The sequence below is a fragment of the Lineus longissimus genome, chromosome 19 (genome assembly GCF_910592395.1).
Source record: "Lineus longissimus chromosome 19, tnLinLong1.2, whole genome shotgun sequence".
Classification (NCBI taxonomy): Eukaryota; Metazoa; Nemertea; class Pilidiophora; order Heteronemertea; family Lineidae; genus Lineus; species Lineus longissimus.
The window spans coordinates 11,019,735-11,037,617 of NC_088326.1; the positions used below are offsets into that span (position 1 = coordinate 11,019,735).

The 17,883-nt window shown below is 40.5% G+C and overlaps 1 protein-coding gene across 2 annotated transcripts in view; it reads left to right on the forward strand.

The window, feature by feature from the left end:
* LOC135502896 (exostosin-1-like) overlaps positions 1 to 17,883 on the forward strand; it is an 89,707-nt gene extending 71,824 nt beyond the window's left edge. The window contains exons 3-10 of one of the 2 annotated variants that reach the window (XR_010449836.1): positions 8,582 to 8,708; positions 9,517 to 9,636; positions 9,837 to 10,088; positions 10,335 to 10,433; positions 10,788 to 10,877; positions 11,094 to 11,254; positions 11,565 to 16,932; positions 16,988 to 17,883. Coding sequence is in view for 1 of the 2 variants with exons in the window: in XM_064796084.1 (XP_064652154.1) it covers positions 8,582 to 8,708; positions 9,517 to 9,636; positions 9,837 to 10,088; positions 10,335 to 10,433; positions 10,788 to 10,877; positions 11,094 to 11,254; positions 11,565 to 11,928 (1,213 nt within the window). In the remaining variant the exon portion in view is untranslated. Of the gene's footprint in view, positions 1 to 8,581; positions 8,709 to 9,516; positions 9,637 to 9,836; positions 10,089 to 10,334; positions 10,434 to 10,787; positions 10,878 to 11,093; positions 11,255 to 11,564 lie in introns of both variants that reach the window. The other variant, XM_064796084.1, reaches the window with a different exon arrangement.

Here is a 17,883-nt window from a genome sequence, read left to right on the forward strand (position 1 = left end):
CCTTTATTCCGATAACATACATAATACGAATCATACGGTGACTAAGTAAGAATAGACTGCAGAAAGGAAAAGGCAAATCATCTCAGATCGGTCTCTTATGAGTTTGAGACCCTCAATGCGACTACAGATGTGGCAGAGTCTGGCCTTGGGGCATTATTTCCCGCGATCAAAGAACAGAAAGCAAGGTCTCCAAAGTCGTTTTCCACATGAAAGCTCACCGGTAATTCATTCATGGCAGGTAGAGATGGGTTTCTGACAGATATGATGTCTGGTTCATGATTTAGTTTGCCACGTAGATTCTGTAGTCTGTGAATCTGGAACATGTTATGCGAGATTGACGTTTTACATGTTTATCTTGATCAAAAAGTTCGTAAAACGGCATTAAAGAACTGGAACTCGGCAACTGTTTGCGCGTTAAAGGTCAAACGACGCTGTCAACACATCCTTGTCTCTCGAGTGAGATATTACACAGACCCGGGCTCGGCCCCAAACAGTGTCTTTTGAAGCATGAAACTTGGTCCAGGACCCTTACATTTGAAACTGTCAACTTAAATACCAGTTACAGGACTCCTGAGATTTTGTCAAGGCTTTAGTTTGACTCCCGAGGAAGAAAGTCTAGTTTAAGGCCTGACTTGACATTCCTTGAACCTGCTGCCTATGCCAGGGCTTACAAAAGACCCCATTGAAGTGGATGACAGTTCCTGGCGGAAGACAAGATTCACCAGGCCAATATCTATCCAAACATTGAGGAGAAAGTACTGTGAAGATTTCGTCAGCGATCCATTTGGAACAAAAAGGATTTATGCTCAATGAGTGTTCATTCATTGGTGATCAAGACCTTGACAAAATGGTGGCATCTAAGTCAGACGTTTCTTGTCTTCAATCAAAGCCACTAGGATTGACGTCAGCCGATCTCAAGTGTCAATCACGACTAAGTCATACATACATGTTGTTGACAAGGAGAAAATAGTCACTGATGAGAGATGGGCTCTTAGAGCCAATCTGCATAAGAATGCTCGTAGTCTGAGTGGAGATAAACGCCAACGACTGAACGAGTGTTTCATCTGTCGCATTTGGGATGAACGGCGAGAAATTATCAATGTTGCATCCTGGGAGGATCTATTGACAGAATGGCTCACACAGTTCAGGAGAAGTAATTGACATGGTATAAGTGAAGAGTAACATTACAAAATGTGATATTCGCCAACACAATTTTTTTGGTTTATTTACGATGATAACAGTCTCCTCCATGATAATTCTGTGTTTGTTTATTTCAAGGTGTCATTCCCATTCCACTCTGATCAATTCTTCACAACTCAATGCAACTATCTTCCATTTTATTAGAAAATGGCACTGCGCGCAAAAGAAAGTCTCAGATGATTTGGAAAAGTTGTCAGGCAGCTGTCGACCTTTTCAGCCCTAGCATTAGCAATGGGTCTGTGAACTCAACAATGCAGTGAAGAGATCTTTATGGTCAAAAAGTCATCCCGGCTGAAAGCAACAGAGTAAAATATCGCATTACACAAGGTCATCTTGAAGCAATCGACATGACTAGCATTTCAGCCCATCAGCACTTGGTGACTAAGTGCAATTCAATGTCGCACAAGAAGAAGTAACTCCTCAGAGATGAAAGTGACACCACTACAATCAAATAGCCGTATTTAAAAAAGTGAACAGAAAATTTGGAATTCAAGCTCTACTTTGTCATCACAAAGAAATTGACAAGGCAAGTTTTTCTGCTCTTCAGTTCATATGGCAACTAAGTGCAATTCAATGTTGTTCAATTCTTTGAAGTATTCTTGAGTCTTGATGGAGAAAAATTACACCTCTCTAATATGACTGTCATGAGGATTAATAAAATCCATAGCTTGGAAAATGTACCTACTAACAAACTACAGAGGAACTGATGTAGCATTTAAGCATATCTACAGGGTGGTCCAGAAAATGTTTCCTTGCAGAATAAAATTATATTGTGTACCCATTGTGTGAGGGGGAAACAATGGGCCACCCTGTAGATGTTCAGGTGCTTAGAATGTATACTTTTAGTTTCTGTTATCATTGTAAAAGATGTTACATATCAAAATACGCATTTACCAAACTGGGTATAGGCCTAATTTTGATTATGGTCACATTTTGAGAACGCTCTTTTGTTCAAAAGCATTTTGAACTCTTAAAAACCTGTTTGGTTGCAAAGATAAGATCGATAAAAAAACAAACTTGAAAAAACCAGAAGTTCGCATGCCAGAACCCAAAAATGAGGCAGACGTAACATTTTCAAATGGACTTATAGTTCAGTTCAAAGCTCTTGAATCTCTTCTGCTTTTTGCCTTAGTCGATTAATGCTTGCTCAAATGTTACTTAAATCTCTGAATGTCAATCCACATCTCAAAGGAAAGTCAATTGAAAAGCAAGAATGACTCATATGATAAGAACCAGTGCCGACAGAATTTTCCCAGAGTCAGAGACGACTGTTCGAAAAGATCACCGAAATGTTAAGAATTGTTATCAACCAAGCTTTGTATCCAAAACATGGATAGCCAAGATGTTTTGCAAAAATAATCACTCGAGTATTTCCAAGTGGTACTCAATCGTAGACATCTCTGCGGCCTGCGGAATGGTTGCTGAGAAATACTGTGAAATGTTTTGAATTTTTATCTAACTAAGCGTCAGATGAAAAACTTCGATCACTCGAGTGTTTCCAAGTGGTTCTTCATCATAGATGTTCGACTCCACAACCTCCAAAATGGTTGCCAAAGAATTCTGTGAAATGTTTATCTAAACAAGAATTAGATGGAAAACTTGGATAACCGCTCCCTTTTGCAAAAATAATTATTCCGATGTTTTCTGGTTGTTCAAGAGGCTCTCAGCATCTGTGGACTGCCAAATGGTTATCGAAAATTTCTCAAGTGCGAGGGCTTATGCAAACAAGAGGTTGCTGATAAAACCCAGAATGAACGAAACGTATGGAAAAGGTTGAATGATGAAAATTGTCGAAATGAAAATGGACTTTTTGAAATGTATCAAAATATTGTGCGATCTTCGTCATTGAAGTTTATTGTTGATAATGGGGCCGCTGTGCACCTGTCGAACTTAACTACACAGCCAGAAGCTTCAGTCATAGAATAGGATAGAGATTAGAGTCTACCATGTGCTCATCATAGACTCTATGATGGCTAAAAAAACTTTTGAGAGGCCATCAAATAATTTGCATTTGAAATGGTGAACTATTCTTATTTTCCAGAAGTCTGAAGTCTGTTACTCAAACGGGTTTATACTTCGATCCCTACGTGCATTTTGGTTGGCCCCATTGTCATAGGGAATTATGGAATTCCTATCATAGAATCTACCATGGATCATCATAGAATTTATAATGCCCCATCATAGAATCTATGATGGGAGATCCGATGTATAACATGGTCTGTGATAATCATCAAAGGTCCTACCATGTCCCCATCAGTGATTATATTATGGAAACGTTTGCCTGTCTAGTACCACCCTTACTGAATCTGCTTACTTGCTACTTTGATGTGGCTGCTTCATTTCCAGGGTACATTTTCTTGTGTATGTTTCATTTCGTTTCATTCCAGTGATTTCATTCCTGTTCCATCACTATCCCAAAAAATAATATTTCTGGCAATGTGCCTGGGAGAGATGGGCAAATATGCATAAGTGTGTGGTTAATAAGAGATGTGTTCTGGTTTAGTGAAATAAGTAATTAGCAAGTCCTGACGTTGTCGCTTTCACAAGTACATCTTTTTTGTGAGATATGTTGGGTTTTTGAAGGGCCGGTTGTTGTGGGTGAAAAATTGAAACAACCCTCAGCTCTGTTGGTAACACATGTGGAAAGAAGTATTGCGACTGGTGTATGCTTTCAGTCATCACAGAAAATCACTGCATTCCCCATCACCAGCCAACAGAGGAGTTTTTGCAATAAAACACTTGAAAATGATAGGCAGGGATGAGTAACGATGCAACAAGAAGACTCATTAAGACAGCATCGTTATTGCATAACGATAATTAACAAGTTGCCCTCAAACGATGGAGGGAGTCGATTAGATCAAGTCACGAGTCATGTGATAAATGAGGTCGTTTGTTAGTCACTGGGAAGGAGAGGGCAAACGCTGCAGCATAATCTGCAATGAACGAAAAAATATTCCAAAATTTGAGGGTTGGACATACAATGGAACCTCCCTTAGCAGACACCTCTCTCTTAAGGACTCTACTTTTGGTCCTAAATTGGTAGTCTCCATTTGATTGGCATCAGCTTGTGCAACACGACAAAATATGCTGTTTGCGCAGGTTATCACAGCTTTGTTTCCAGTGGCTCTGGCAAAAGTTCTTTCTTCTTTTCAGCAGGGACAATCTGGCAAAATGTGTCAGAGGGCCTTCGGTCACCAAGTCAACATTCACTGGAAGTGGTTTGATGGAGCCAAAGTGTCTTCAGGTGCTGGTGGAGTCTGCAGTGCCTTGACCTCTATCCTCTCTAATTCTAGTAAAATCTTGGCGGTTTCTCTTTCTCTCAGTCTTGGATACAGCCCTGGACACTCCCCACTGGCACTTGTGATTTGATGGAGCCCAAGTGTATTCAGGTGCTGGTGTAGTCTGCAGTGCCCTGACCTCTATCCTCTCTAATTCTATTAAAATCTTGGCGGTTTCTCTTTCTCTAAGTCTTGGATACAGCCCTGGACACTCCCCACTGGCACTTGTGATTTGATGGAGCCCAAGTGTATTCAGGTGCTGGTGTAGTCTGCAGTGCCTTGACCTCTATCCTCTCTAATTCTAATAAAATCTTGGCGGTTTCTCTTTCTCTCAGTCTTGGATACAGCCCTGGACACTCCCCACTGGCACTTGTGGTTTGATGGAGTCCAAGTGTCTGCAGGTGCTGGCGGAGTCTACAGTACCCTGGCCTCTATCCTCTCTAATTCTATTAAAATCTTGGCGGTTTCTCTTTCTCTCAGTCTTGGATACAGCCCTGGACACTCCCCACTGGCACTTGTGGTTTGATGGAGTCCAAGTGTCTGCAGGTGCTGGCGGAGTCTACAGTACCCTGGCCTCTATCCTCTCTGATTCCAGTAAAATCTGGGCGGTCCCTCTTTCTCTCTGTCAGGATCCAGCCCTGGACACCATCCACTGGCACTTGTTTTCAAAAACTCTGCTTTAGATCTGAAGAATATTGAGAAATGTTAATCATCCGTCTGCACAATATTTCTTGATTTTCGAGGGTAGACAAATTGTATCACTAAGGGTGTGAGTAAGTTGATTGATGAAAGTTGTTTTGGAACTTGAGATCCAACGGGGACTTAGTCACTTCTAAAATGAGATTCGCCAGTCGAGAATTCGATGCTTGGTGTGATGGAGTTGGATCGTCACGACATCTGTGAACCTTCGGTGACACATTGATTTCTTGTTTAGTCACGGAAAATAAAGGTCCCAGAGGTTTCTGTTCTGGTGTTCTATGGCATGGTCACATCGGATATTGACATTGGGATCGGAACGAAAATGATGTAATTTTGTAACTGAAGAGTCCAGTGGTTTATTGCTGCTGATGTAGTATTGTGTTAAGCAAGTCATTCAATTCATGATTTTACATTAAACAAAATATCAAAAGGGGTGCCCTTTGTCAAAATTTTAGCACATAACTTTTTTGATGAAGTAAAAAAAGATCTGTACAAATTCTACCACTTTTGCAGAGCCTTGATTGTCGTTAGAGTGCAACGACGACTACAGTTGTCCACCAACCTAAAATTTCTAATCAAAATAAGCATGAACTAAACCTATGGGGAATACTAGGTCCCGCAATTTCCCCAACGTGGCATTTTATGCCACCATTTTTTGTGGGGACATCAAATAAATGGTATGATTGATAACGCTAATAGAAACCTGTAACTCTTCCTTTCAAAATATGAAATTGAAATTGTCCGAATCTCAAATGGAAACGTCTTGATGAAAGTGCCTGACCGATGATAACACCCATCAACAATTCTTCAAAAGCTTGGTTGAATTCAGAAAAATCATCTTGAAATTGCATTCACCAAGGGTAGGGATGCCAATCACACATTGCGGTCTGATCTCAACTCGTTTGGTCTCAGAATCTGCGCAGCCAAGATAGTACCATGATCAATGCCCTAAAGTGCATCGCTGGGCACCGTTAAATCCTGCACGAACCCCGGGGCAGAATAACGCAGAAATATCGCTATAGATACGATCGTTATTAATGTTATAATTGAAAAAGATTGATTTCCTTCCGGGGTATTTATTGTCGGGAGCGTTCATGAATGTGCAATTATTTCAAATGACATCGGATCGTCAATGGGTTTTTTACGATGAGCCTTTGAGGTTTTATGGGTAATTTTCATCTGCGGAAAATCGTAATTAGATCGTAAATCTGGTTATGTACACGATTGACAACAGGTTGATATAAAAATAGATATGTACGACTGATATATACGTTGACAGAAATAGTCACGAGTGGTGATTTTTGTGATTTTTGCAAATACATTGTCAACAAAGCCCGAAAATGTAAGCTATAATACATTAACCAATGACTTTCAGCAGCAAATGCAATATTTAGTCCACAGCCAATTGAAAATGTACAAATTCACCAAATTAAAGCTTTCACCATTCAACGGTTCGATGAAGTAATCTCGAAGTCTTGTTTACTACACTCACCAAGTCATCATCCGAACCGTTGTTTTCAAACAATACCCAGCCTTATTGTATCATCATCCACAAAAACAATCAGAATCTCTCATTTCTGTTATCCAAGAGTGTAGCAATCTCCTTGCAATTATTACGAGATGAATATTTCATCTTGAAATGAATGGGATTTTCTACGTGAATAGAAAACATGCTTGTGTAGGGCTCTCTTTCATTCAAATGAAGCAGATGGTTTCCGTTGTGTGGTAATTTGGTATTCTTTTTGATAGAATTTTGTTTGTCTGTTTTGTAAGTGTTTTCATCCAGCTCAAGAAAAAGGGATTCTTTTTCTTCTTCAGTGTTTGCTCTGCACTTGGTGGCGATTTTCTCCAGGGAGTATTCCTCCTCCAAGACGGGATAAGCGTTTTTGCATACCACTATGGTCAGGCCCCAATTGGGTTTATTGGCCTCGTGACTTCAACTTTGGCTAGAGGTAGAGTCCATGCAAGCTACTCATGTTTCTCACTTGGTGGGGCCTTTTGCTGGCCCTGGCATAGATACAGAATATTCAGTCGAAACAGCCTCTTCTGACGTGATAACAAGATCAAAGCGCAGCGAACATGACCATCGCAAAGAAAGCAAAATCAGCTATAGCCATTGTTACCAAATGAAAATATAAGTTAGCAGTAGATTTGAATTGATCTTCCCTGATCACTATGCATTCAGCATGTACTTGAAACGTTCTGTGCTGACAAACATTTTACAAAACTTACAAATTTCAGACCAATTTGAAGAGAATTTCCTTGATCATGATACACTCACGATCTACTAAGTTTCTGTGCTCACTGACAAACCCTCAACTCATGAATTCCTGACCTTACACATCACGACAAAGTCTCCAACATCCCCCAACTTGCTACCAAACAGAAATGAAAGTAATCAATGAATATAGATATTTCCCAAATCACCACACTGTCCGTTTGACTCTTCTGACCAACCTTTAACAAAACCTAGGCAAATGCCACACATTAATCAGACCGCAGCATATTTTTCTCAGGACTAAGGACGTCTTTACTGCAGCGAAATTGCGGAGGAAAAAATGAGATTAGATCTGGTGATGCGTTTGGTAGAAGAAGCGAGACTTTGATGTCTTAGAGCTGCCACAGGTTAGACAGATGCGGTCAGAATCGCAAAATGCCATTAGTCGGTAGCTTTATTGCTGCAGAGTTGAAGAACGTCTGCTGGAGTGATGTGGTCTAAAAGTAGCTCTCGTCAGTTTTAGAATATGAGCAGGGCTTATTATTTGTACTGTAAGTTCAGGAATATATGTGTGTGTTTTATGTGGTCTCGCTCTGCAAATCTGGCTATGCACATTCTTTTCCTGATTTTGACCTGCGAGGGGTTGGGTCAAGAGTTAGGCCAACGTAGGCAGATGAAAGCCCCCATTCATTAGAGCTCTACCTGCAATGGCTCATGGAATTAATAAATCAACCTTCTGCTACTGAAAACACAACAGAGTCGCGCGGGGCAAGCGTGGTAGGCCCTGATTTTGAAACAAAAACAGCCTGACTCGCCATTTATCTGTCTCCTGGCAGATTTTACTCAACATAACACCTGCAAAATGTCCTAAAATCCAATTCTTTTATATAAAAAACAACACTACAACGTTGTGTGAAATAGATGACGTTTCGGATATTTTGATTCCTAAAATCCAATTCTTACCCCACTGAAAGGGACGTGGATTAAAGTTTCTCACTGGCGGTACCTGCCTGCCGTAGGGACTTCAAAAAGTCTCCATGGAGACAAATGTGCATGCCCCATCTATTGGAGAGACTCACCAGAAGTTAAACCCTACAATACAACGTCATTTGAGGAACAACAGGCATTTGAAAAGTATGAAAAGTGACATAGTTGATTTATTTCCCATCGTAATTTGTCGCTTCAGGTTTTTAGAAGCCCTCCAAGCAGCGTGCGTGCCGGTGATACTCAGTAACGGCTGGGAGTTGCCGTTCTCAGAAGTGATCGACTGGAACAAGGCTGCCATCTGGGGGGACGAACGGTTATTACTACAGGTGCGTAACAATTTGAATTTAGAGATGTTATCTTGACCAAGGTCATTCTCATGAGAAACCTGGTGTATTTGTACACGCCAGTCACCCATCCAAGTCATGACCACACTCAATACTCAAAATAGCACTGGGGCCAATATGCCTAGACCGTAAAGGCAATGCTCTATGGCCGGTGGGTTAATTCGTGCCATACATGTATAACTGAGGGTAGAGTGCACCATCTCCCCCTCGGGACAAAGATGACATGTCCTTGAGTACTTTGCGACGCTTGGCATCTCTGTACCAACTTCAACTCGGGAGTTCGCACGAGGAAGGTCGCCAGTCGTGCGCACCTGTCACCCATCTAGTTTATCACCACGCTCAACGCTGCTCTGGGGCCAACGTGCGGACACTAGGCCTGGAAGGAAATCCTCTATGGCTGGCGGTTAAGTCGTGCCATATAACCGGGAGTAAAGTACACCTGTGTCAACACCAAAATGCCCATTTCATCAAATACTAGGTTTCTCACTCCTTACATCCAGCCAGTTGTTTACATAGTGAACATTTCTAGCCCTGTAATGGGGGGAATTTTAGGCCTTCTATTCAAGCCACTATTGCCATTGCCTGCTTGTCAATCAAGAAAGAAACTTGCTCCCATCGTGGGCCTACTGAAATCTTCACATACACTGGCTTACTGCACTGGACGTTAGGCGTGCGAAACTCGAGTATAAAACATTATATTGTCATATAGTCATGCATGTCGAGCCCAGTCAGTGAATCACAAAATAAAAATCGCCCTTGTTGTCTAGTTAGTGTTCCTCTTCTCCACCAGGTGCCATCAATAGTGCGGTCCATCAGCCATACGGACATCTTATCTCTCAGGCAGCAGAATCAGTTCTTGTGGCAAACGTACTTCTCATCCGTGGAGAGAATCGTGGCAACGGTATTAGAGGTATGTGTGAAATTAAGCAAATAAGTTGCTGCTTCAAATGCTATTCCTTTTAGGTATGAAAAAATGATGAGTGATTGCAATTTTACCAATCAGCGGCCCAACCACATTTGTCATGTTGTCATGGCTCTGCTCTTTTTTGTGATGCCATAGTTCTGAAGAAGGAAATATAGAATAATTTCGTATTTCGTATTTCGTTACAGATACTGAAGGACCGTATAGTCAAACACGTCGCGAGACCTCCGTTCGTCTGGAACACGTTACCTGGTGCTGCTTCTTTCATGCGAGGTTTCTCTGACGACCTCACTGCCTATCCGTTCTACTATGGTGTGCTCGGTGCCACGCCTGGCGCCACCTTTACAGCTGTGATTTATACCACGACTTCCACGATACATACATCAACATCGCTGTACCGAGTGGTGAAAAATATAGCAAAGTCCGCTTTGGTGGATAAGGTGGGTTGAACTCATTTACCCCTGACCTGAGCAGACAACCTACCCCAGATTTGAGCAGATGTCATAGCCCAGATTTGAGCAGATGTCATAGCCCAGATTTGAGCCGATGTCATAGCCCAGATTTGAGCAGACGTCATAACCCAGATTTGAGCAGATGTCATAGCCCAAAAAGTGGATAAAAAAGAATTTTCTCCATTATATTCTGCAGGACCTTTGTGATTTCATGCGTCTGTTTCGAATTTTCAGATCTTAATCATTTGGAACAACGAAGTCCCGCCACCATCTCACTTCCGTTGGCCCGTTCCTGCCAAAGTGCCATTACTTGTCATCATCAATCAAGAAAAGGTGAGAGCCATCTTTTGGAAGGATTCTGAACAAACTCGAGCAGACGACATCCCACTTATGCATCTTCTCGGGCTGAATGTGAGAAAATATTTGAAGAAAAGCTGATCATATTGACCAGATGAGCAATGTTTCTTCAATATGTTGTAAAATGTTTCGTCACGTTGAGGACACGATACAGCCAGTTCTCTTGGGGACATACAGCTACTATTCGATCTCCAGTTCTCTTTATCCTTGGTTGACATCATCCCTGGGCTCCCAATTACACTAGATACGTCCCATTTCATGCCTGAGAGTCAAAATTGACTGCGTCTGTCAAGTTATTCCCTCTTGACCAAATTGCGTTTCTTTCTTCAGACAATCAGAAGTCGTTTTTACCCGTATGAGTCGATACAGACGGATGCTGTGCTCAGTATGGACGATGATGCAATGCTCACAACTGACGAGGTACGTAGAGGTGCAGGGATGATATTTCGAGCAGGAGGTGTTCAGATAGTAGTGACCAATAAGTCCTCTGGCCTTGCGCCTTGGTAAAATTCACCGTTTGTCACCGGGCTTGTGAGTTGGTTGTTGTGGGTTTGACTCTCAGAAGGACCACCGCTGTGAACAAGATTTGTCCTTCAACTTTTATCCTATCTATAATTTCACTCTCTCTCCTTCCAGATTAATTTTGCATTTTCCGTCTGGCGGAATTTCCCCGATCGTATTGTGGGTTATCCCGCTCGGAATCATATCTGGGACGACGAGCGATCCAGTTGGGGGTACACGTCGAAATGGACCAATGATTACTCCATGGTGTTGACGGGCGCTGCATTTTATCACAGGTAGGCCATGAGATGAGTTTTATGACCCTTACGTCTGTGTCTATGTGTCTTGTTTGTCCAAAGCACTGATATATTTTTACCCAAATAAGTTTTCATCGTAAAAATCACGCATGGCATGCCTGCAGATGCACTCATAATCAGCTTCAGAGGTACTGGCAGGTGTAGAAGAGTTGTTGAAGGATAATGTCCTGTATGACATGATTTTAGGCCAGTTCTCTGTTTCCTTTGATTCCTCTATTTCGACATGGCCCATCCGACTTATGATCGTGCCGATGTCTATTCTCACTAATTTCCACTTCCATTGTTTCAGATACTACAACTACCTTTACACGCACTACTTACCTAGTCCCGTGCACAAAACAGTCGATCAAACGCAAAACTGCGAGGACATCCTCATGAACTTTCTTGTCAGTCACGTGATCAAACTCCCACCCATCAAAGTCACCCAACGAAAGATTTACAAAGAAGCGATGGTGCCGAATTCGGGGAAAAATTCCGTCTGGTTAGAGGCGGAGCATTTTAATACGCGGCAAACTTGCATAAACGTTTTCGTGAATTATTTCGGCTACATGCCGTTGATTCGTTCAAGCGTGCGGTTAGATCCGCTTCTTTTCAAGGACCCTGTCTCGATGACGCGGAAAAAGTATAAACAGATCGAGAACGTCGGGTCTTGACGAACATGGCGGTCGACGTTGGCGTTTGCTGATCGGACGTATCCATCCACTTATGAGAACGAGGCTGAGTCTCAGAGTGAGGCTCGTAATATTATATACGAGGGAGCATTCATTGAGCGTTTCTAGGATGGTCACAGCACATGGAGAACAATTTTACGCCTAGTCATCACTGATATGAGAACTCTCAGCGCATCTGTATACAAAGTTGGGGTAAATGATTCCTCATTTTGTGGGTACTTACTCATTGAATGCTCCCTTGTGTTTAGAAAGAGTGGCTTCCATTATCCGGGAAGGGACAGGACGCTTGCTCAACACTTAAAGGGGGACTACCGGCAGGAGCGAGGGGTCAAATTGGTCATTTTCAGGTGACTTATAAGCACTGTTAAGGAATTTGGTCATGGTTGGTTCAGCACTCAATGTATTCCCATTGAAACGTGAATAGTTCGTTGTACTGTCGGATGTGACAGACCCCTATTGGCGATATGTGTAACTGAATCTGACCCTCCTGGCTTCTGCCTATAGACTTCCTTTAACAGTTTTCATGTATTGCTTGGTTTTACAATGCATTGGTGTATATCATATGGGTCATTCACAAACTGGGTGAAATTACTTTGGGCTTCATAGTGTCGCAATTTTGAAATTGTGTCGAAATTTGCAATTCGATGCAAAAATGTTTGGATCTCAAAGATGTCATATTGTGCTGGTAAAATAAACCTGTCTTGATGTGTCTTAAATGTGGTTTGTATTGGGTGCTTATTTGATTTTATCTGAATCAAAAACTTTGTATGGCTTATTTTGATTTTGTTAGAGATAGTCGGCTGAATCCTTTGAAAAAAAGGGAGAGTATGTTGGCGTTAGCTGGGCCAGATTACCTCCCTGAAGTCAATGGTTATGATATTGTGGCACATAAGATGACACAAGAGATTCTGTGCCGTATAGTTTATCCCTTGCTTCACAATCAAATTGGAGATTTCGAAACTTGCTTTTTCTTGTCTGGCTAAGTTTAGCCCAACTGAGTTTTTTCCCAAATTGACAGAGTATATACTCAAAGTGACTGTGGTCTTGCCATTCAGAACTTGAGACGGGCTCTTCTCTCTCTTATAATCTTAAGAAAATCTGTTTTCACTTTATTTAATCAAAAGGTTAAAAGGTGCCTCGTGGCCAATAAGTTTTTTTCAGTTTGAAGATATTGCTTTGATATTGAATGCCAAGATTAATTTTTCAATTTTGAATGCCACGATGAATTTTTCAATCATTAGCTGAGATTGCAGAGAAAATATTGTCGTTTCCATTTTGCTCGTTTTTGCCAAACGTAAGTAATAATCAAAGGTTCTTTACACAATCAGACGCCGTTGAAGACAATGAGAGTTCACAGTTTCAAAATTAAATCAACTATTTACTACGAAATAGAATCGTGACAGGAACGGTGCTATCAGATTGTTGCTCGTAGAGAGCTTTCCGATGAATGGTCATGTCAAAAGGTTCCGAGAAACTCCGTAAAATTTTTTGGACAATTTTTGTCATTTGCTCTTAGCACCTGTGCATCAGTCCTTGAATGTAAAATCATTTACATATTTTTCATAGGGATAGTGAGGAGTCTAGATGGTAGGGCGTTTTGCCCGACCGAGGGTGATTTCTAAAACTTAAGGAACTTTGCGGTCAGTTTTAAAGGCATACGCCGCTCATTGAAAATTGGAAATTTGTAAATGAAATTGAAAATTTCCAGTTGCATAAATACGAACTAAATACAAAGTTCAACGTTGCCGTTGTGTAGACAGATATACAAATACTATACATACCAAGTTTCATCAAATTTGCATGCATGATAACTGCACTACAGCATTGTGCATAATTGCATTTCTATTTTGCTGGACCACCAGTAATTAAGAACGGCGTACTCCTTTAACACTGACCAGGCATAGGAACATTTTGCCTCGATGAAAACACTGTGTACTGCCGCCACTAACTCACTATGTTAACTTCATAAGACTGCCGTTTTAGGCAGCATAGGTCAGATCAAGACTGAATAAAGACTACTCTTTGTCAATTCTTGGTTGAAATAATCAAAGAGGAACATATTTTTTATTGAATTTGATTTGAAAAAGAGTTTTAGTTGTATATAATTATCAGACAACAAGAAATTCACTATATTATTCACAATTTTGGGTTTAAGCACTGATTTATTGATAAAATGCGATGGAAGGCCACAGAATAATTTTTGCACTAATTTCACAAAATCTGTCAAAATATGCACCCAGAGGTAACCCCTGGTATATATTGCGTCTTATTCTATAAAAATCTCCAAGTTATTCAGAAATTCAACTTTACTCGCATTTCCATATTTTTAGTCAAATCTTTGTGCGACATACCACAAATTATTCCTCAGGTCCTTTCAGCCATCTTTTGATAATAATAATAATAATAATAATAAAAGAATTGATAATTTTAAATTGACTTTGATCACGACAATTCTGAAAATGCCATGAAAGGCAAGATAGGCATGAAAGTGTCCCCAAATTAGGCTAAATAGCGCAATTATGTGTATCCCAAATTTGCCAAAAATAGGCATAAGATTACATGGGATAAAGGTGTATGTTATGTGATCGAAAGCACTGGTTTTGAAAGTTGAGGATGGTTGGAAGATGGACGACTGGAGAATAATTTGAGATATGTCACAAAAAATTTAGACTAAAAAACAAAATCCGAAGCAAAAGTCGAACTTCTGAAGAACTTCGACTGAACTTTCGTGACAATTTGACGCTTTTGCTTTTGATAGCAAAATGTTTTAGGTGTGCGTCATAATGAAACTGCCATAACTTGATGAAGTGCCAAGCAAATGAAGAAATTATCGGAGCTATGTAGAGATTTTTTGTTCTCACATTTGTGTGAAGGAAATAAAGAATTATACCAGACCAGTATGTGGTGAATCCTGACCCTTGCGCTGCGGCAGCCAGTTTTTGATCAACGCCATCTTGTGTTGACAGTCGACACTAATGATGAACAGTTGAGGTTACTTTTATCTGAAAAGTCGAAACTATTCAAAAGTGTCGCTATATACTATTAGGATTGAGTAACTACTAATCATCTGGACTGCATTTGGCATGTTAAGAGAGGGTGCGACCAAGTGCTGGTGAATTGATATTCAAGAAGGGCATGAGGTGCTGTGCACATCGTCTGAAAGTCATGAGGCCAAGTACATGACGTTCTATGCACGTCATCCGCAGCGAAAGGGTCAAAAAAGAAATTTTTTCTTTTGTGCAAGCTTTTCGGCCACAATTGGGTCAACTGACTTGAGAGATTATTGTTGGTCCAAATATTTTCCTGAGGGATGATAGTGTTGAACCATGGGTGAGGGGACTTGTCAAGTTTTTTTCAATATTTACAAGTCAAATTTGTAGCTTGTCTTGAATTATGTGTATGGCGTCAACTTGCGTCAAAACTTTCTCTGGTCATACTACTTTAAAGCTGGATTCTGGTACAGGTGCAGGAAGCCATGTTGTACGGCTTTCACAGGCATTTGAGAAATATCATTGAAAGTTATTGAGTCGGAGCAAGCGTATCTGACCACTGAGCCTGTGGAAGCAGCAAACAGCGCAGAAAACCACAGTAGTGGAATCGGGCCTTTAGAGAGCAACTGTAGCAAATATTTCTCATTATGTAAATGGCGTCTGCCCCACCGCTGAGGACTGTATCCAACATGATATATATATACAAATCATATTTATTTTTCTAATTTTTATGTAATTTTTTAACTCATATAGACTCAAATATGTATATGGTGCAGGTTGCTCTGGTCAACGTTGCATCATTCTTTTGGTTGCCGTAAAAAGTTCTGAAATTAATTTATGTATTGGTAATTGTAATGGTTTTTTTGTATTTTCTATTTAGTGTGCCGCAGACATGCAATTTTTATTGCAGCAGTGTGTGATATTCATCACTTGTGACCAAAATCACTTCTCTGCAGAGTCAGTGAATATGCCTGCAAGAAGTATTGGTAATTTTACTTGTATTTCTTGTATTCTCGGTTTAGCGTGCTGCAGACATGCAAGTTTTATCGCAAAAGTGTTTGATATTTATCACATGTGACCAAAATCTCCTGTCTGCTGGGCTCAGTGCATATGCCTGCGACAAGACTCGGTCATAGCTGCGACATACAATCAATATGAATTAATTACAAACTGCAGATTGCAGAGGCAAAATCTAGGAATTTTTTTGGGACCATCTTCTGTCATTTACAAGAAGTTCGCTTTTCATCTGCTAAGTAAGTTTGAAAAAATGGTATATACAAGCGTCTTCCGTTCTGTATTGATCCTCAAAGTGATGCTGAGTTAGTGATTTCTGGGAAGTTTCTTGTAAATCAAGACCAATGCTTTTTTTAACCTTGTGGAATTTTCAATGAAATATGATATATGAGATATCGTATTACGAATCAAAAATTTTTTCAAAGTATTTTTTCTCTGTGTATTTTTTTGCGAATCTAGGTTATTTGGAAAATTCTCAAAGGTAAAACGCCTCGTAAATTTTTGTCTCCGTAAGAGTCAACCTGCATACACCTGGGGCGTACAAGCTAAACTAACACATACTATGCACCTGATGGGTGTGATTTGGGCCATTTAAAACGAAGGGTTAACCTTGGTTAACAAACTACCTCAAGTAGCATTTGACGGCGAGGACTCGCGCTGGTCATTTCGGGGCGACTTTTCCCCCCCGAGTATTGGGTGTTTTTCCACCGAAACCTACAGTGAAGTCAGTCTGTAATTGCACAAAGGGTCATCCATAGAATTGGTGACATTGCTGGATGGGCCAGCAGCAGTGTTTGACCGCATCATAGCATTTCATCGTTCTCCTGTAACGAACCTTAAATTGCTGATCGAATGTCAAAATTATTGTGTACTCAAAAATGAGTTGCACCATTGGGTTTATACACAAATGAGTGGCACCATTGGGATTTTACTCAAATGAGTGGCACCATTAGGTTTATACTCAAATGAGTTGCACCATTGGGTTTATACTCAGAGTGGCACCATTGGGATTTAACTCATATGAGTGGCACCATTAGGTTTATACTCAAATGAGTGATACCAGTGGGTTTATACTCTTATTAAGTGGAACCAAGCTTTTTATGTGCAATGATTTGTTCAAAGTTGTCAAAACGCCAATGAGATAAGCTTGATAAAATGTGCCTTGACTTATTGGGCTATTGTAAACTTGCTATTACCAGTTCGTTAGACCTAGTTGAAGAAGCAAAACTTTTAGTTATTACTGATTGGATGATAGACCAAGTTTAAGAGGCCTGCTTTTTTTGTTCAAAGATGTGAAAATTTAACTTGAATTTGAATATCGCCAATTGTGTTCATTAACACCAAGTAGAAATTTCAACAGTACTGTTGAGAAGACTGATAAATGCAGAGTTCTGTGAATCTGCATGTATTATAACTGCCTTTCAACAGAGGTTTAATTTCATTTACCTGTGAGCCACAAGAAAAAACGATGAAACGGAAAGGTGTGGGGCTTTCAAAAAACCCAGAAATGATATAAAGAGGAACAAGTCGATGATTTTTAATCATTTCAAATGACGACCATTTCCGGCTAAAGAAGTAATGCACATTTTATGGCTTTTCTCAAATAAAGTAAACCACTTCATTATATCATGTGTAACCCCTAAGGGGTCCAACACAGACAAGGGTACCCAAGGTTGGTTCAATGTCGGTCTTCTTCTTCCTCCACAGCATATACTCTGCACTTCGAGGTGATTTTCTCCAGGGAGTATTCCTCCTCCAAGGCAGGATGAGCATTTTGCAAAAACGGTCTTGCCAAGGCTCGTAAATTAACATTTATTTCTGGTTCCACTTGTAGACAAGTGTGTGTTTATCAATATGCTTTCGGCCTGATTTCATCTTCTGACTGAACGTTATTTCTCATTGTTTCAGTGTCAAGTTTAGCAGTGTAGACAAT